The 13852-nt window shown below is 34.6% G+C and overlaps 1 protein-coding gene across 5 annotated transcripts in view; it reads right to left on the bottom strand.

The window, feature by feature from the left end:
* Nucleotides 1-702: 702 nt before the first annotated feature.
* ITPRID2 (ITPR interacting domain containing 2) overlaps nt 703-13852 on the bottom strand; it is a 37450-nt gene continuing 24300 nt past the window's right edge. The window contains exons 12-18 of one of the 5 annotated variants that reach the window (XM_059394286.1): nt 12635-12712; nt 12428-12555; nt 11878-12028; nt 10732-10797; nt 9570-10034; nt 2650-2767; nt 703-1861 (exon numbers count right to left, since the gene is read on the bottom strand). In XM_059394286.1, the coding sequence (XP_059250269.1) occupies nt 2663-2767; nt 9570-10034; nt 10732-10797; nt 11878-12028; nt 12428-12555; nt 12635-12712 (993 nt within the window). In that variant the 3' untranslated portion in view covers nt 703-1861; nt 2650-2662. The remainder of the gene's footprint in view (nt 1862-2649; nt 2768-9569; nt 10035-10731; nt 10798-11877; nt 12029-12427; nt 12556-12634; nt 12713-13852) is intronic. The other 4 variants (XM_059394287.1, XM_059394288.1, XM_059394290.1 and 1 more) reach the window with 4 other exon arrangements.

Below are 13852 nucleotides of genomic sequence, written 5' to 3'. Positions count from 1 at the left end.
CAGGCACCCCTAAATAAATAAAATCTTAAAAGAAAAAGATACCTTGTTCTTTCTCACATTCATTTCTACATAGCAGGAGCTAGCATGGTGGCTTTTAAACACAAAGGTTTAAAATGGAGAGAAGGATGAAACTCTAATAGTGAAGGTTCACTAAATTTTATTTCATGTATATACTAGAGAAATGATCTGTCCATTAGCTTAGTGTACTACTACAACTCTTTTATCTCTAATTTTGACCATCAAACTCTGGATATCTTGTATTGTCGAAATGAACTGTAAGTGGCTAAAAAGCTGAACAGTTAAAATCATCGATGCCTCTATTATGTTTAATATGGGGTACCTGGTTTATATGTATCATTACTATTATTAGAATCAACTAAGTTGAATACTTTGACCAGAGAATAAAATAATACTTTAATGCCTGTTCTTTAACAGTACATTTTAAATGAAAGTTTTATTTGGCTTCAGATGATGATCATTAGGACCACAAAACTAGATGAGACCAAGAGCAACAATACAAGCTCTTTCTCCAGGGTGGTCTGGTCTTAACTGTATTTTTCAAAGCATCATAGAAGCCTCTTCAGAAAAAGAAAATATCAGCCTATTAGGTTATAGCCAATTCTTTTGGGCCTTATTTGTTACTCATCAAATCTAATCCAAATTGTTCACATTGTTGTTAAAGAAAAGAAACTATTAAAAAGATGTTAGGCAAAATAAATACTTTATTGTTTTATTTTTAGAAATCAGCCTTTGTGTGATAATTCAAACATTTATAAACTTTTTAGATATTCTTTCAAAGAATATTGTTAACATCTCAACCACTTTTGATTAAAATTTCACACAAAGAAATATAATAAGAGTTGAAAATTATAAATGCTAAAGGAATAATACTAATAAATTTGGTTGTTACTTTACACATTTATTTAATACATACAAAACAAAATAGGAAACCACCTTCCTTTTTATTTTTTCCCCCAAAAAACAAACAGTTCTCACTGGTTAAAACGAAATTAAAACCATCTATTATGAGGAGAACAAATCTAAAATACCTCCATTTTGAAAAACATAACCAGCTTATTCATTTCAATCCATTCAAGTCAGAAGTCTCATTATTTTGGCAATACTCTACTACTTAGTCTAAAAGAAGAAGAAACATCTCCTTATAATATAAGAAGTCTCGACAATGCAAAAAGTATAGTGTTTACATAACGCATGTTTCCAAAAGAAAAATACTACATAAGCTATAATAAAATTATATTTGTCTAGGTAAAGTAACAATGCTTACAGTGTAAGAACATTAAGTAGTTGTAGGTAACCTCATACAATTCTATCCTACTGCTATTAGTAACCTCCTCAAGAATTAAGAGCAAATTTTACAACGGAACAATTTTTCTCCTTGGAAGTGACACTAATTAACAGCAGTGGAGGGAAAATCATTGGTTGCTTCAAGCTCTCAAAAAAATGAATCAGTTATTGCACAGTAAATACCTCATAGAGGTCAGTGTTTTAAGAAGCTAGTCTGAAGAAATATGTTATTTATAAGTTGTTTAAGTCTGGAAGTTTTCAAGTTTTAAAATTAATTCTACATAGGGAATCAATTGGAAAATATTGACATACAAATAAATATTAGGCTTTTCAAATGGCTACAGTTTTGGTAGTTTAGAAAAGAAATAAAGTCAGCAAAGTGCCTATGTTTCTATGTACGTTTTTAAAAAAGATATGCATAGAAGAAATAAACATTGTACACTGTATACAGTAGCCCAGTCCAGCAGCAAGTATCTTCTGAAGCACAAATAACACCTCTACCAGTGTATATCATTGATAACTCCAACATCTCACAGCCAAAAGGATCCATGCTAACCTTAAAAAGAGAAGTGAGCATTAAACATCTTTCAAATATTTGTGTTAAAAGTTCTTTAAAAGGAGGATGAGTCTCTTCTCTAAATACACACACACACACACATATGTGCATTGTGTGTGTGTATATATAAATAACATCCTTCTTTATAAATTATGCCATGATTAGATATGGACCTATGGAATACTTTATTTTTTAAAGATTTTATTTATTTGAGAAGAGGGGTGAGAGAGAGAGAGCAAGTGAGAACACAAGAGTGGGGGTAGGGAGAAGCAAACCCCCTGAGAGGGAAGCAAATCCCCTGAGCCAGAAGCAGGGCTTGATCCCAGGACGCCAGGATCATCACCTGAGCCAAAGGCAGACACTTAATTGACTTGAGCCACCCAGGTGCCCTGGGATACTTTTCTTTAAAATACAAAAAGATAATAATTTGTGATTAATTTTCAATCTTGGTCCAAAAGTTATACTTCTGAAATACCATTAAAACCAATGGTATCAAAATAATGCTTAATTTTGCAAGTTCTGATTTCTTCAATTCCAGTATTTATTTACTATGATGAAATTTCAGGAAAATAACACACTATCAATAATCACCTGGAGGTAAATATTATGAGATTTGACCTACTTACACTTCCAATGGGGCTGTGTGAGTTTTTCACACTGCAGGATCACCTATTATATATATTCTAAAAATTAAAAATGAACCAGAGAACAGTCCTGGGGACTAAGAAAGCATTAAACACTAAGTAGTTATTTATATTTAGCAAAGCAAAAATTTTCAGAAAGTTTACCTATAAATTCCATTTAATGACTATCTTGCTTAGAATTAGATGCTTTACTTGAAGACACTGCTGCCAAAAGTCCGCTTACAATTTCCCGTCTGATTTCACCAACAATAGACTCTTTAATCTAAAATGGAAAAAGAAAAAAAATAAGAATTTAACAATATGACTATAATCTACTTTTTCTGTTTTCAGAAAAACAAAAACAACATTTAATTCCTACAATCGAATGTGAGGGTGATCTGGCTGCGACATCTGTCACCCCATTGATCGCCAGGGCTGATTCGGCTGATCTGGCTGGCTAAGAGGGTGTCCCCTTCCTCCGTCACCGCTCCATGTGCGTCCCTCCCGAAGCTGTGCGCTCAGTTGAAGAGGACAACCTTCCCCGATAGAGGAGAGGACCGTTCTTCAGTCAAGGGTATACGAGTAGCTGCGCTCCCCTGCTAGAACCTCCAAACAAGCTCTCATAATTCCTACAATCAACTAAACCATAGAGAAACACTCATGTAAACCCTCATGAAATATAAAGAGGTAGTGAGGAATCATGTCCATCTATCCTCAAACCTAGATCAGTGTGTGATCTGGCATAACTCAGATAATTCTATTATAAAATAATACCACAATTCTTACGTTGAGAACATTAAAAATATTATTTATAGATTAAAAAACTCCATTTGCTTCACGACACAAAGGAACCCAGAAGAACTAATTAAATGTTAGATTCACTTTTACGTTTTTTTAATGTCTAATTTCATATGGTCATCAACAGCGTACTTAGTGTTGTCATTGTTAAGAAATCTCATTAGTGTCAAACTAATATATTGGTATATTGCCTGTTTACACCAACTGAAAATAAAGTATCTAAAGAAGTTATATATTGTTCGAAGCTAACATACACATTTTAAGTAGAAAGAAAAAATGATAATTTAGTACAATTTATTTTAAAATATGAAAAACATCCTCTAAACAACCACAAACTCTAAAGAAATAAATTTTTCTTTAGTTGTATGGTAGAAGTTTGTCACCTGTCTGAAAATTTTGCTTCAGATAAGGATATACAATCTTATTTTATTGTTGGAAAAGGCAGACAGACGTAGGGGCAACAATAACTCCATCAAGATTTTCTTTTCCAGATGCCCAGACACTATGCACGCCTATCCATGCCTTTTTCTCTCTAATAACACCTCCAAATAGCTCTTTGTGAAGGCTTTAAATGTGGATTTCCTGAAATAAACTGATAATGTCTTCCCCAAATTAGAACTTGAGACACTTTCAACCAGCTTTTAAAAATTCTACATTTCCACAGTTTCCTGTCAGCCTGATCTATTTCCTAAAATGTTCCTAAGTACATCCTGAACACATCTCAATTGAAGTCTTTCCAAAAATGGCTCTGTATTAATCTGTCATGCAAAACCAGTACATAATACATAGATTTATACAGAAGTATTCACAGAAACAAATGCTCCTTAGCTACCAACCATCTGTTTTGTTATAATTTAAATCAATACAAACTTCTCCTTTTATCTTCTACCAATATTTCTAAACTTTAAACATCAGGAAAAGTGTTTGGCTTTCACAGTACTTCACGTTTATTTTTAAATGAATATGTGTTGGATACAAATATTATGAAAACCAGAACTTCTTAGCCACAATGTATTATAAGCACAAATACAATGTGTTGAATCAGAACTTTTGCAAACCTGTATTTACAGAAGACAAGAAGTAGTCTTCCCAGTCCTGTTATTGCATGCAATATGGCAATTTTAGTAACTTTCATCATTCTTTATCATTCAAAAAATAAAACAGAAGCCAAAAAGTATTCTCTGCAAACCAAAAATGTATGCCAACACTTTTTGAGGGTACAGACATTACTGGAAGCATAAAAAAAAGTCTGGCCAAGGAGGATGTTGTAATGTAGAAGGGCCCAAAATGAATATTGTTTCATAAAATGTTAAGAGGAAATATAATGTATTAACTCACTAAAACATAAGAACAGAGAATGAGAGATCTGTATAGGCTACAAGAGGAAAAAGTAAAAACTTCTCAGAGAATGACAGACCTTAAAATAGGAGGTCATGAAAAATAATGGCAACTTCAGGTCCCACTGTGGAGAGAAAACTGCAGCAAGAGCACCTTGGAGGAGAGAACAAGGAGTGTCACTAACAGACGGTTCCCACCAGGGTGCAGGAGCCTGGATTAGGAAGAGTGAGGTCAAAGGGGGATGCGTTGTGCTGTGAGCTAGTTCAGGGAGACAACTGTGTCTCACTTATCAGTGTACCCTGGCATAAAGTAAGTGCTCGATAAATGTCTGAACACATTGCGTTTATGAGAAAGAGAAAAGCAATACAGAGTGAAGGCAGGAGGAGGGAGAGAGACACAATATCTGAGACAGAAGGTAGAGAAATAAAGGATTATAGACAGACTAGCACTGAAAACAATAAAATGCCTTTAATAATTAAATGAAGGAATAAATGTATGGACAAATAAATTAGCTCCCAAGTCTCACAGGCTACAGGATTAGGAGTGAGAAAACTCTATTGGGATGGATGGGAAAACTGCCCTTACGAGCACAATTTCCAAAACGTGGTATAGCTGAACACAGACTTGAGCGAGATTAAGAAAAGAATGCTCACGGGCAAGAGAAGCAGATAGTTGCAAGTGTGAAGTGTGACAGGCATAGCCTGGGTGATGACTTTGTGGCAGTCATTAGATCAAGTGATGACTGATTGAAACTGTAGTAAGAACACAAACAAGCTATGTATTTACCAAAACACATGTTTAATGCATGTCAGATGGCCTATAATAAAGATACTAAAAGGCATGAACCAAGCCTAGGAAATTCATCAAACCAAAAAGTACTCTCTAAAGAGAAAAGCAATCTATGTTTATTCTTTGATGTTTAATTTTGTCGATTTGCTTCTATGGCACATGCTCACTTACTAGATTTTTTTTAAGTTTTTTTTTTTTTTTTAAACTTTTTAAATAATTGTAAACAGTTTCAGGCCACTGATTACATACATTGCAGACCACCTGGGCAAATTTTAAGAGTGTAATTTTTTTCCCACTGCAACATATACAATCTGTGCAAAAGTGTGTTACCTTTAATATGACAAAAGCTTTGTTATTGAATGAGTATATTAAACATTTTTCTGAAAAGAGAAAACACTTCTTTGAAAAAGAAGCTCTTTCTCCTTCAGAAGAACTCTACTGTATTAACACATTATAATGCGAGCATACTTTTTCAAAACTTCACATATGGTGAAATGGTGAAAACAAAAACCTGGCAGACATCATTGTTTTCATGCATCCAAGAGTGCAGTAAAAAACATCCTTGAACGTATCTGCCATACATGCTTAATCTTTACCTGCAAAACATTCAAATGGCTTAAATCCTGCCATCCTGAGGAGTAGCTTTTGTTAATGGGTGTCAGGGGCACAGAATTTACTGGAAAGGCAGAGTCTAATTTAATTTTTTTGGTAGCTGATACGTAGCTTTAACAAGCTACTCAGTACCATGGGTATTTAAACAAAAAGATTATGGATTTGAAACGAATGGCAGTAAGACTAATATGAATTTAATACATTTTGTCAACAAAGTTTAACAGAACACCCTTATAACTGAGCTAAGATATTATCAACACATTTTTTTAAATTATAAATGGCATTGGACTAACATATAATAGTGTATACTTTCTAAGTGCTTCAAAATAGTTTATTTTCTTAAGTACCTCAAAATTCCTTTTAACACCTTGTGTCATTTATATATTTTGCTTGTTAAGTCCTTATCTGTAAATAGCAAAAGGGTAAATGTTACGCCCAACTTCCTCCAAACTATGTCAAATGTTGAATTAGGGGGTTTCTAATGAACAGGTTTAGTTACAAATTCTGAAAATTTCCTCAGACATTTGCCCTGCATGTCAGTTTAAATGTCTTCAAAATTATAAAATCTTTCTTATTTTATGGGAGGTTCTTTTTTTTAAAGATTTTATTTATTTATTTGACAAACAGAGATCACAAGTAGGCAGAGAGGGAGGCAGAGAGAGAGAAAGGGAAGCTCTCTGAGCAGAGAGCCTGATGCGGGGCTCAAACCCAGGACCCTGAGATCATGACCTGAGCCGAAGGCAGAGGCTTAACCTACTGAGCCACCCAGGCACCCCTTTATGGGAGGTGCTACCCAAATGATCAAATACTTCTCTAGGACCAAGAAACAACTATCTTTTCTATATGTTATGTTCTATCAGCCAAAGAATCAAAACGTTTTGGTCCTTTTTGGAGTTTTACTCCTCAGAAATTACTCACAACACACATCAGGCGACTTATTAACAACTTTAAAAATGAGGACTCAACTGTGCATTAGGGAATATTTATGTCAAACAAGCAAAATTAAGTTTTCAAGGAAAGCTTTCAAACTAAAGCAAGCTAAAGCGAACAAAAATATCACATTTCTGGGGAAGAAAATGTACCTTAAAACTTACTTCTTCATATAAAACTTACCTATTGATATATATAGTATAGAGAAAAATAATTACTTAATTTTATACAATTACTCTTTGAAATGAAACATATAAATAAAAATGGATTCTAATCATTTGCACCTAACTGAGCAAGATGGATATACAGAGCCTGCTACACATTAGCCAGCTACATATAATCAACTTAGAAAAAATACATTTGTAGAACAAATAAATTTACAGAATTTAAGACCTTTTAAACTTTGAGCTGGTAATTCAAGTCATGAAAAGAAATTATAAACATACAGTCTCTTCTGCTATAATGCTGGTTTCGAAAATGTAAATTTGTCTCAACATGATTGAAATATTAGGAAATAACTTGAGTATAATATAAATTTCACGTTCTGCTTATGTGTAGTTTCATCTGTAAGAAATATTGGGTGAACGCAGATGACCGCATTCAGCTGAACGCAGGACCACAGTACACGAAATACACATACATTAAACATCCACCAGCTCTCTCAATTCAATGTGAACTGAGATCTCTGTTTGTCAAATAAATAAATAAAATCTTTTAAAAAAAGAACCTCCCAGCCACACCTACTCACATCTGATACTAAAACTTTCTGCTGAATTTCATCTTACTCTCCTCTGCTACCCTGCAATACCTCACAAGCTGCAACTCTTCCAAAGCCCAGCTCCACAAGCAAATTTCAGGTATTTTTCAAGGTCAAATGCCATATTTATTGCAGTATTTATGTATTTCTTAACCATTTAACATGTATAAAATTGTGCTATTTTTGTTAGGTTTCTATCCTCTTTTAAATATGTCACTTACAAAGTTTTGGTTATGCTTCTAATCCTATTTTCCCCATAAGCTCTGTGGTTTTAACTGCACCAATGTGCACAGCACCACAACTTTTAGGAGTGCATATATATTATACCATAGTAAAACTGACTGTATTTATTTTTACTGTACTTCTCAAGCTACTATTATGCAGCTATGAATTATGGCACCTTATACCCATGAACTAATCTCTGGACTCAGAGGATCAATGGCCCATTTGAGAGAAGATTCTGGTCTGCTGCCACCATTCTTGACCTGTAACCACTACAAATCTGTTTGTATGTTACTCACAAATTAATTTTAAAAACACCTTAAGTTCAATTGCTTAGATTCAATTTATTAGAAATATGTAAATTAAAAATAGGGAGCCACTGACCCTAATTTCTCTAGCCCATTTTGCCCTTTTTCATTTCTAAATGCTTGATTACATTATACTACATGTTTTTCTGTGTAATTTTATTGTTTCCTGAATTAGTTTTATTTACAGTTCTACTAGTCTTTTAAGCTTAAGGATTTCATGTATTATATGTATTTTTTTATCCGTTACAGAGCAACATACTCAAAAACACTCTTAAGAAGGCTTTCTTTTCTTTGTTTTTTTTTTTTTTTTTAAGTGTATAGGGTTATCCCCTTTTTGACCAGTGGAAAGATCCTTTCTCATCATGGGTTTTAGTATCACTGGGAAAGAACTATGGATAATTATGGTTCTTCCTCAGTTACTCTTAAGAGAACAGATTGAAAAAAAATATATTCAACATGTGGAACTTTTATCCTGTGTACTCTATTACATTTTATACCCAGACATACTGTGATTTGGGAAGAAAAGGAAAAAATTAAAAGCCATAAAAAATTCTGATCTGTGCTCTCACTATTTTCATATGATATATATATATATATATATTATATATATGACATATACATATTATTCCTTCTTATTGCTTGATCCTAGTGTCCAAAACAGTTATTTTACTAATTTTCTCAATTAACTTTTGACCTGTGACCACTAATCTTCCTAATTTTGCAGTCCTTTTGGTAACCTAGAACTATGGTTAAATGCTTCAGGTTTACACATTGCTATTACCCAGGGTAAACCTTCTTTTCTTTCTGTATTTCTTTTTTTTTTGTTTTTTTTTTAAAGATTTTATTTATTTATTTGACAGAGAGAGACCACAAGTAGGCAGAGAGACAGGCAGAGAGAGAGAGAGGAGGAAACAGACTCCCTGCTGATCAGAGAGCCTGATGCGGGACTCGATCCCAGGACCCTGAGATCATGACCTGAGCCGAAAGCAGCGGCTTAACCCACTGAGCCACCCAGGCGCCCTCTTTCTGTATTTCTATCTTTGAACAATTCATGTATCTTCCATGTATCTCTACCATCGATTAAGCCAAATGGATCAAATTCTTTATACTTATTATTTCACACTGGAGTATAAAATTTGCAGAAATGCCATTAGAAACATATCTTAATAGACATGAGCTAGATCAATGGGAAAGTTCTCTGAAAATTTAATTTAAAAGCTTTCTGAAAACTACTGAATACAGTGAATCAAAGGAATATCTTATAAATAATGTCCAAATAAAACCTCCTCCAACACATACTGCCAAATAAATTAAGCATGGATTTTACTCACCTCCCGTATGACTTGCTGCAACTCATCTTGCTCCACATTTTTATGCATTTCCCCAACAGCTGGCATTAATGGGATTTTTCCATTGCCTTCTTCCACTTCAGATTTAGGTCCTACAGCTTCCAAGGCTTCTTCGGCAGCTCCAACTTCCTCAGAACTTTCCACATCTGGTGGTGTCTGCACAGAGCCTGTTCTAGAAGGAGCAGTGGGTGTTAGGGCCACTGATGCTCGGAATACTTTCTTGCTTGGTACCAGATGGGTCTTAGGTTTGCCCACTGAGTCACCAGAAGGTACTCCACTTCTTCTGTTAGCATGAGATGGACCAGAACATACAGAAGATGACTCTGAAGTTGCTTGGGAGAAAATGGATTCTGAGCTTTCTCCAGGAGGAATTTCAAATCCCACTTCTCCAAGTCCCATGCCCAATTCAGACTTCAGATAGGATTGTTCCCGCATCAGTTCAGTGACCTGGAAGTCAGAAAAATTGTAATTCTTCTCTCTTTAAATTAAGACTGGTAGTTAGAAGAAGATTAAAATTCTAGTTGTGATTACTGCTAAAAATCACCTAGCTTGTAAAGACATGATTCTAATTCACCTAGTAACTACTCAATTTTATTTGCAAAAACATAGGAAAATGTAAATTCGTGATGAGACAAAGCCGTAAAATACATAGCTAGACTATATGGTTGGATGAAATTTTACTTGTTAATGGATGGGTTTCCAAATTACTTGTTAAGGAATAGTAACCAGTGAAAAGCAAAATAGCTAATCATAATGCTTTGGCATCCAGATGAATCAGTTTCTTTAAAACATAACAAAAATCAGACTTTTGTTCAAGAAGTAGTCATCCTACAAATCCAACTGCCTGAAGGACCTGGAAACACTATGAAAGCATATTTTCTCTGTAGCATAAATTAAATACTTTTTATAATCCATTACCTCCTTTACACCATAAAGATAAATCACCATTGCAAATAACTGGCTTTCTAATGGACTAAGATGGCAAAGGAGTTTCAGAAGTGCCAAACTCACTTCCAATCAATTTAGTTATCATCAAATTCTATATTTAAAAACAAAAACATTTCATCTACACTGGGAAAATAGTGTGTTTATGAAATGTTATTATCATTCCCTTCCCCAGTGATTTGAAAGGAGAGAGGCTTACTGGTTCCATTACATTCAATGGAGAAGGGCATGACAAGTTATCAGCGCTTCTACTGCCACACATTCCCTGGAAAAATAAGAACAATATATATGTATGTATGTATAAATTATTTCTTCAAAATGCAAGTGTTTCACAAAAAATGAAGGAATTTTTGCCCTGAAACATTCTTTTAGGTCATGAAGGTCACTCTCAACTCTCTCGGGATCCTATAAAATATGTTAATTCTGACCGAATTAACACATTCATAGATGTTCTGATTCTCTGCTGTCACCAATATGCATTTCTAAAAATAATGGATTGAAACCATTTATGGAAAAAGATATTCACCAATGATAAGTGATAATCTTATTCTATGCTACACATATATATGTGTAATACACATTCTTATTCTACTGACTCTACTCCATATGGGTGCACATATATGTGTGTACAGAGTTATCTGTTGTTAACAAAATCAAGTATGTGATTTAAGTAACAGCAAAGTTCATTATTTCCACATTTCAAAACAATGTATTTCACAACTGCAAAGATTACAGCAATAATAATCAAATGCCGAAATTTAAATTTCACTCAAAGAAACATTGTAAGTTTGAAAAGTGATATAAAACAAAGAGAAAGTATTTATTCTCTTGGCTGTATACATGTTTTCTGCCTTTAAAAAAGATCTCATTTGATTCCTTAAAAAATTAAAGACTTGCAAAGAATCCAAAATAAAGGAAAAACTTAAAACAAATAGTTATTTATTCAAAGACAAGAAGGGGAAAAAGACTGAGTGAAATACATATTTATGTTCTTGGCAGTTAGTTACAGGCAGGGATTAAAATCTAAATTAGTCACATATTAACCCACTACCATTTTTAAAACTCCTAAAAATTTTGTATTGTTCCTTAATCTTTATTATAAAATGATTAACATTTTTCGGTATATTTCTAAGTATATTAAATATTTAAGAAAAGAATCACAACTTGCTCATTCAATCACAAGTTGCTCATTCAACTAATCTGTGGGAAAGTTTCCTTAAACACTGTGCTTGCCTCAATGCCATTAAAATAAGTGTTTTAAAATTAAGGCATTGGTCCTAAATTATGTGGAGCATGATACATAAGTCCTAAGTGAAACCCGCAAACAAGCCCCAAGGCACCATACCATAAGGGTTGAAGAGCGGAAGGGAGAAGGCATGCGCACAGCGCGGAACTGCTCCTCGAGGGCCAGCAGGCGCTCCTCCAGCTGCAGTTCCAGGTCCTGAAGCTCCATGCGGACCGAATTTCTCAAACTCTGAAGCTGATCAACTTCATACCTATCAGTGTGATGACAGGCACAAGGTTGAAAAAAGCAGTTTGGAGATTCACATTCACCACTCTCTCACAAGCCATTAAAAAGTATTGAGATGGCCAGTTCTAAAAATTAGCATGACAGCAACTGCCACAGGTGTGACCAGTAGGACAAATGGTCTTTCTTCCTCTACCCTGTATCTCAAATATTCCAAACTAAAACCACATTACAACCACTGTCTTCCTTAATACACTGAAAGCAGTTTAATTAGTAAAACACTATGCCTAATTTTATTTACAGTGATTCACAAAATAAAAGGTACACAGCACCAGGCATAAAACCAAGCTTAAAAAAAAAAAAGGTGACAATTCTTTTTTGGAATGAAAAATATTTTGAGTTAGATTAAGACAAAATGAACTTTTACCTTTCCTCCTCAGTCATATGATGATAAACCATAGTTTGCTGACGCAGCATTGCCAATTCTAAATCCATCATTTGCGTTCTAAATAAATTCAGGCTCCGCCTCATTACCTGGAGCTCCTGAAAAGTATTCTAAAATACAACATGACAAAATTATACTTCTAAATCATATAAATTACTTTGTACCACAAAGATCTAAATAAGAACTCACTTCATATAGAGGTAGAACAGATGATTTCTGAGTACTATATGGAGCAGCAGCAAGATCAGGTCCTCTTGTCATAGGGTACTATAAAAAAGTGAAAGCAGGATTACAAATCAATGTTAAAGTGGTTATTTCCAAATTATCTAAGGTGTTAAAAAGGTGATTTGGGGCCTACATATTTTTGATTTTCTTTGGGGTGGGAAAAAAAAAAAAGCAGTAACAACAACAACAACCAAAAAATGCCACTTCATTTTGTAAGCAGGAACCCAATCAGTCCCCAGTGCCACCTGATTACTCCTAGCTGTTTCAGGTATAAGTCAGCATATTTGGAACAAAGAACAGGCAACGAAACATGTATCATTTAAATCTATTTAAATCTATGTCTTACAGGACTTCCCTCTTGCCTTGAGGAAATAGAAAACAAAAACAAAACTCAAAAATGTAGAAGTGATAGCAAATTCTGAGATTACAGGGAATTACTGAGTTGGCTGGAGAGAGTAGTAAGCAGTCATCACACTTATTCGTAGACATTTAAGCATCTACTATATCTCACTATTTTAGAGAGTGAAGAAAAAAGACAAAAGGCATTCCCAGCCTTCAAGTGTTCTCACAGTGTAAGAAGGAAAAAAAAAAAGAAGTGAGAAAAAACTTAGAATGTTGGGGTGGGGGAGGGGGTGCTATGACAGAACAAACAAAAATCTAGATTGGGTGAGTAAATGATCCCAGCACTGGTGATACCTGGGCTGAGCCTTAACAGTAAACAGCACTTGATCATGCAAAGATCACGACCGGAGCCGAAGGCAGAGGCTTTAACCCACTGAGCCACCCAGGCTCCCCTCCTCTTCCTCTCTTAAAAAAAAAGTTGCAACTTTCATTTTTACTTTCCTAGTGGCTTCCTATTTTGTCATCATAAAAGATCTATTACATATATTCTAAGCCTGTCTCCTATTTATTCATTTGGCAGAGAGAAAGAGATCACAAGCAGGCAGAGAGACAGGCAGAAAGAGAGGGGAAGCAGGCTCCCCACTGAACAGAGAGCTCCAATTGCAGGACCCTAAGATCACGACCCGAGCCGAAGGCAGAGGCTTTAACCCACTGAGCCACCCAGGCTCCCCTCCTCTTCCTCTCTTAAAAAAAGTTGCAACTTTCATTTTTACTTTCCTAGTGGCTTCCTATTTTGTCATCATAAAAGATCTATTACATATATTCTAAGCCTGTCTCCTA

The sequence above is a fragment of the Mustela nigripes genome, chromosome 3, assembly GCF_022355385.1.
Source record: "Mustela nigripes isolate SB6536 chromosome 3, MUSNIG.SB6536, whole genome shotgun sequence".
Classification (NCBI taxonomy): Eukaryota; Metazoa; Chordata; class Mammalia; order Carnivora; family Mustelidae; genus Mustela; species Mustela nigripes.
Note: the sequence above shows the minus strand (reverse complement) of the source record. Positions and strands in the feature narration are given on the sequence as shown.